The 6,523-nt window shown below is 50.7% G+C and overlaps 1 protein-coding gene across 1 annotated transcript in view; it reads left to right on the top strand.

Moving 5' to 3' along the window:
• Nucleotides 1–639: 639 nt before the first annotated feature.
• The window catches only part of STX2 (syntaxin 2), a 43,134-nt gene continuing 37,250 nt past the window's right edge, over nucleotides 640–6,523 (top strand). Inside the window, exons 1-2 of the mRNA XM_006874080.1 lie at nucleotides 640–1,032; nucleotides 1,657–1,728. Of these exons, the coding sequence (XP_006874142.1) occupies nucleotides 640–1,032; nucleotides 1,657–1,728 (465 nt within the window). The remainder of the gene's footprint in view (nucleotides 1,033–1,656; nucleotides 1,729–6,523) is intronic.

Raw genomic sequence — 6,523 nt, 5'->3', positions numbered from 1 at the left:
CAAGAAGCCCCTAGCACAATGACAATATGAACCTCTTAAGGAGGTAGACCCCAAGTTTCCGAGGAATATGCGCTTTGCCAAAAAGCCAACAACACCAAGGCCATGAGACACAGAGGTCAAGTCTAAGACCCCAAGGGGTGTCCACCGCAAGCTCAGTGGACTGGCCCTACACTGCCCGTCCCAAGCTGGGGAAGCGTCAGTCAAGAGTCCAAGGCCAATGCTCCAAGTCAGGCTGAAGGTCCAGCCAAGGCCTCAACTCAAGGTTTGGCTCCAGGTCAAGCTCCCAGAGGTGCCCAGACCCCCACAGCGATGGAACAGAGTTCTCCATCTAAGGATAGAGGGGCTGGCATGACCCCTTGGGCTGCCATCTGGGTGGAGTTGAGGTCTTCCTGTGCATTTGTAAAAACAGACCCGATGTTGCTAAGTGCGGTTCAGTCGGTTGTGGCTCTAAGGGGTTCATGGATCTTGTGGCTCTCAGTCCAGTGCTGATCCTACAGTGCTAGACCAGGAGTCAAAATAAACCGGACGCAGGGAAAAGGAAAAAAAGTGGGGCACTGATGTGTGACTCTGACTCAGGCGACCTCCATACCGGACTCATATGATCACGCCTCGTTGTTCGAGGAGGTCCGCCCTCCCATCATGGCTCTGCCCTCCCCCACCCCACCCTACCCCCGCGCGCCCCCCCACCCTCAGCCCCCCCGCCACGCTAGGCCACGCCCCCGCCATGTCTTCCTCCGCCCTGCCCCGCCCTTTCACTTCAGTCCCCGCCCCTCCCATGGCTCCGCCCTTCACCGCAGCATTCCCTCAGGGAGTTCGCGGGCGGTGGCCGCGCACGCGCAAAGAGGCGTCCAGTTGCCGTGGCAGCGCCGCCCTGAGGGGAGGAGGGCAGCCGAGGAGGAGTTGGGACCGCTGCGGCTGAGGTGGCTACGCGCGACCGAGACCCCGTGTCCTGCGAGCCGCCGGGCAGGAAGTGTAAGCGGTGGGGCGCTGCCCGGCCAGGGGATGCGGGACCGGCTGCCGGACCTGACGGCGGTGAGTGGGACAGCGGGTAGCGGTTTGGGGCCGGGCGTGGCAGGGCGGGTGGGAGTGGGGGGCCCGGGCTGGGGCGGGAGGGCTGTCCTGGGGCCGAGTGAGGCTCCTCTCCCCACCCCTCCGTGGACCCCTGACCCCTGGCACAGTAGACTCGGGGCCGTGATCTCATTTCTTACCGCCGCTCCCAGTGCCCCCCAGGACTATGGGTCCTAAGCCTGTTCTGGGCGGGGGGTCGTTGTCCCGCTGGACCACTCACCCCTCTGACAGCCTGAGAGGCTGGACCGGGGCCAGCAACCGAACACTGAGCTGCTCTGACTCCCAGGAGAGGGGCCGAAGCCGTTTGCTGGGCGGAAATTGCCTTTTCTGGGGTGAATACCCCTTTGTGGACCAGACTCTGCTCCCCCCTCCTTCCCAGCACTTAGGACCAGTCACCCCCTAGCCCGTGTCAGCTGGGAGAATAGGCCTCGGGTTCTCCCAGGGCCTGTACACAGTAGGCGCTCAATAGATGAGTGGGGGGGGGGTGCTCCAGGCTGCGGCGTCTGATCCCCCAGTCAACAGTTTGCTTTGTGAAAAGTGCCCAGTGGCTTGTTGGCTGGCCCTTCTCAGACTCCGTGTCCACTTCAGGTAGAAGGTGTCCCGCACATCGTGTCTGTGCCTCGTAGTGGTCATTCGCACACTGTTTCAGACTACCGTCCAGTATCAACATCATTTTTCTATGTGCTGGGAAACCAAAACATGTACGACGCTTTGCTTCACCATCTGCATTACTGTGAGGGTCTGGACTCGAACTTGCAGTATTGCCGAGGTACACCTGCGTTACTGTTGATGCTGACCCCGTATAGGGTTTCTGAGGAGCTGTGGATGGATTTGAACTGCCGACCTTGTGGTTTACAGTCCAGTGCTGATCCTACAGAGTCACACCAGGAGTCTGAGGCACACCTGTTGTTGGTATTAATTTTTAGGTCCTTATCTGTTCTGGTGTGGTGCCGTGGGACATGTGCTAGACCACAAGGTCAGTTTGACCACAAGGTCAGCGGTTCAAACTCACCAGTCAGAATCCACTTCACAGCCCTTAACGACAACAACAACAACAACAACATTTGTTCATCCTTTCTCAACAGTCTGACTTTTTCTGCCAGCACCATTGTATTGAGCTCTGTGGGCCAACTCGGTGGCTTGGCATAGTACTTTAATGGGTCTGGGACCTGCGGTATCTCCAAGGCATGCCTGGGCGTTAGCCGTCCCAGCCCTGAACTCAGGCAGCAGTGGTTTTCTCAAGATAAAGCAGTTAGCTACAAATGGAACAGCTCTGCATGCATGTAACCCTCATGGATGTTTCTAGAATGTAGTGAATGTTTCTAAAACCTGCAAGAGTTGGAACATTTTTGGCCTACAGAACTAATTATAGCTTTTTTTTTTTTTCAGAATACAGGTAGTTATTACTGTTAAGCGTTTTCCATTGTGTTTGGTCTTGCATAGGTCTATCCTCTGTTCTCAGAAGAGCTGGCAGCCTGAAAGTAGGGGCTATAATCCCCACTGCCCTAGGGCATCTGCAGTTGTTGCATCAGAGAGATAGAGCCAGTAGGACAGAGTGAACTGCCCAGAGCATTTCCTAGGCCATCACCTGGTACTGTAACATTGCGCTGCTAACTGCAAGGTTAGCTCAGAGGCACACACATGAGACTGTCTTCTCCCCAAAACTTCTCAAGACTTGGAAACCCTTAGAAGCAATTATGATTTGTCCTGTAGGGTTGCTGCAAGTTAGAATCAGCTGGATGGCAATGGGTAATCTTTACCAGAAAGAACCCTGCTGGCGCAGTGGGCTGCTCACCAAAAGGTCAGCGCTGAACCCACCAGCCCCTCATGGGAGAAAGATGAGATCATCTCATCTTCCCTAAAGATTTACAGCATCTGTAGAGTTGCTATGTGAAGCAGAGCCGACTGGACAGCAGTGAGGTTTTGATTTAATCTCCATGGGAACAGATCATTAGATCGCTTCTCCCACAGAGCCACTGGTGAATTCGAACCAGCAGCTTTTTGGTTAGCAGCCCAGTGAGCTTACCAGGGCTCCTTAGGGGACACATTGCATGTCATGAATTTGTTTCTCCTCTTGGCTTCTGGGATGGCGAGAATAGACACTGTGATCACTCCAGTCGCCTCCTGTGCTCTGTGGCTCCGGTGAGAAAGGCCTTGTACTCATCTGTGGTGGTGGTACAGGGTTTCCGAGGCTGTAAGTCTTTACGGGAGCAGAAAGCCTCATCTTTTTCCGATGGAACAGCTGGTAGTTTCCAACTGCTGACCTTGAGGCTAGCAGCCCGACTTGTAACTGCTGTACTATCAGAACCTCATCCAAAAAATGGCGCCAGGTGGCACGAATGGTTTGCACTCTGATAGTGTAGTGGCTCTTCTACCATCTGCCTTATTCATTGGCCAGCTTTCTCATGCATATGAAGTGCCTTTGAGTTATGGTGTTGGAGGAGAATATGAAAGTGCCATGGGCTGCCAAAAGAACCAATAGATCATTTTGGAAGAAGTGTAGCCAGAGTGCTCCTTAGAGGCCAAGATGGCTAAACTTCATCTCTCATACTTCGGACATACTGTCAGGAGGGAGCAGTCGCTGGAGAAGGATATCATGTTTGGTAAGGTGGAGGGTCAGAGAAAAAGAGGAAGACGACCCCCCCCCCCCAATGAGATGGATTGGTCAAGTGGCAGCATCGATGGACTCAAGTGTGGTTACTATGGGTCGGTACCGACTCGATGGCACCTAATAACAAGTGTAGTGGTTACGAGTTGGGCTGCCAACCTCAAGGTAAACAGTTCAAAACTACCAGCTGTTCTGTGGGAGAAAGATGAGGTTTTCTGCTCCCGTAAAGATTTACAGCCTCGGAAACCCTGTGCATGGTCACTATGAGTCAGAACTGACTCCATGGTACTTAACAACAACAGTGTAGTGGTTACGAATAGGGCTACAAACCTCAAGGTCAGCAGTTCGAAACTACCAGCCATTTCGCAGGAGAAAGATGAGGCTTTCTGCACCCGAGAAGATATACAGCCTTGGAAACCCTGTGCAGGGTCGCTATGAGTCAGAACTGACTCCACGGCACATCACCACCACGATGACTATAACCAAAAGGTTGGCAGTTTGAATCGCCACAGTGGCCCTGCGGGAGAAAGGTCTGGAGATCTCTAAGATCCTAGCCAAGTAAACGAGCTGGAGTACAGGTCTACACTGTAACTTCTGTGAGTGGAGGTCGACTCGAAGGCGACAAGTTTTGTTGGTCTTTTTTTTTAAATCATCCAAGAAAGCATTTTCATAGAGATCTTACTTTCCTTTCCCCTTTTAGAAGCTCAGTGGGTTAAGTGTTATGCTGCGAACAACAAGATCGGTGGTTCCAAGCCACTAACCGCTCTATGAGAGAAAGATGTAGCAGTCTGTGCCTAGTGTGGTCTCCCCTGTTAGGACAGGTATTCGGAGCTCAGCTGTTAAATGTAGCAGAGTACGACTGTGTTGTCTCAGTGTAGAGAACATCAGTACCATGGGATAGGAGCTCAGATGTCTGTGAGTGAAGAGATGTGGAAGGGCACCCCAACTGAGAGCTGTAGCTATATTAGCCAAAGAGAGCCGCGACTGTAACCTTGAGGAGCAGTAAGAAGGGTGAGTCAATGGAATATGTGAGCGCCTCATCTCAGCTTCATTTTTTAATTTTTTGTTACTGGATTGTGAATTGTGTGAAGGTTGGTAGGGTAGATCGCGTTCCCATTCAACAATTCACACACGTTTGTTTCATGTCATCGATTGCAGTACAAACCATGGAACAGCCCTCTTCCTACTTCCTCTCGGTGTCTTCTGTTTTCCTTCCTTGTCTCAGCTTGATTTGCAAAGACCAAATAGAATCAAGTCCAATTGTTGGCTCTTAAAGTGAATGTGTATGTTAACTCGTACTGAAGCAGTGTTGGTAACGCTCACTTTCTAACAGTGGGGCTAGAAGTGACTCATGGAGCAGAGACCCTCCTGTTTCAGGTGATGAGACCTCACAGCTGTCAGACACATTGGAAACAGTGTCTCCCTCTGGAGTTGTCTCATCCTGGGCAGATGGTTTGTAAGTCTCCCTGAACTTGGGTCTTCCTGTCTCTAAAGCGAGGGCCCTGACCTCTGTCTGTCTCATCTTCCTCAGAGAGAGAGTTATGAAACCTAAAATTATCTAATGCCTGTGAAGTTCTGGGAGGAGGTGGGAGGGAGCAAGTACTATGTAATTATAAGGGCTATGAATGTTTACTAGATCTTTTTTTAACGTTTTCAGAAAACTACATAAAAAGCAACCTTCTTCTAAGTATAGAACGTTAATTTTAAATAAAATTTGGTATCCTTAAAGCTTAGTAACTTTTTAAATAAAGCTTAATAACTTTTACTTTCAAAACCCATCTTAAAATTGCCAGATGTAAAACTCTGAATGATTTCTGCCCCACCATACCCCCGCCCCCGCCCCCAATTCAGAAATGTGTCCTTTCAAAGTAATTCTGGAATTGTTCAGTTTCTGTTCGCAGCGTCGATGTAAAGGATTCTTCTGGTTTTGTTTCCGCTAGGTAAATTTAATGTGGAATTTTAGTAGTGAGAATGCCTTCTTTGCATGGTCCACACTAACAAGATATTTGTGATGTCTCCCAAAAGTCCCCCTTCACAATCCCTTATGCTTCCTCCTCAGTAAAAGGCCCCTGATAACTCCTGGAAACCCCACTGCTGATGAATCCGTGCCGGTGGCGAGCCTACACAGCAGACTAGATCTGCTCCATCGGGTTCCCAAAGCTGACGTCTTTATGAAGGCAGACTGCGACTTCTTGAACCATGGAACAACTGATGGGTTTGAGTCGCCCTCCTTTCAATTCACAATCAAGAGCTGAACCCCTTGTGCGAAATCAAATCAATTCCTTTGCCATCAAGTCAGTTCCAGCTCACAGCATCCCATCGGGTCTCTTAAGATTTCAGTATGTGTCCAGTGTGTGGCGCTGTAGGGTAAGTGTTGTTGTTGTTGTTAAGTGCCGTTGAGTCGATTCCAACCTCTAGTGACTCTGTATAGGGTTTCCAAGGAGCAACTGGTGAGCTTGAACCGCCGACTTTGCAGTCTGACGCATTAACCCACAGTGCCACACAATACTGGACTGTTAACCCCAAGGTCAGCAGTTCAAACCTGTTGGCTGCTCCTTGAAGATCCTATACAGGGCAGCTGTGAGTTGGAACCGACTCGGCAGAACTTAACAACCATCACCAATGACTCTCCTTTAGAGCATCGAATTCATTTGGGCTCAGAAAGCTGAAGTGACTTGCCCAAGGTCTCTTTGACTTGAAACCTAGGGAGTTGTTGTTTTTGAGTGACAAGTAAACAAAGCCTTGTCAAACACAATTCAGTGCCAGGTGTGTCCCAAGCAGTGAGTGAGGTGTACACCTGTGTCTCAGGTCTGTCCCAGGTGATGAGTGAGGTATACAGCTGTGTCT

This window comes from Chrysochloris asiatica, unplaced genomic scaffold, assembly GCF_000296735.1.
Source record: "Chrysochloris asiatica unplaced genomic scaffold, ChrAsi1.0 scaffold00261, whole genome shotgun sequence".
In the NCBI taxonomy this organism is placed as follows: domain Eukaryota; kingdom Metazoa; phylum Chordata; class Mammalia; order Afrosoricida; family Chrysochloridae; genus Chrysochloris; species Chrysochloris asiatica.
Note: the sequence above shows the minus strand (reverse complement) of the source record. Positions and strands in the feature narration are given on the sequence as shown.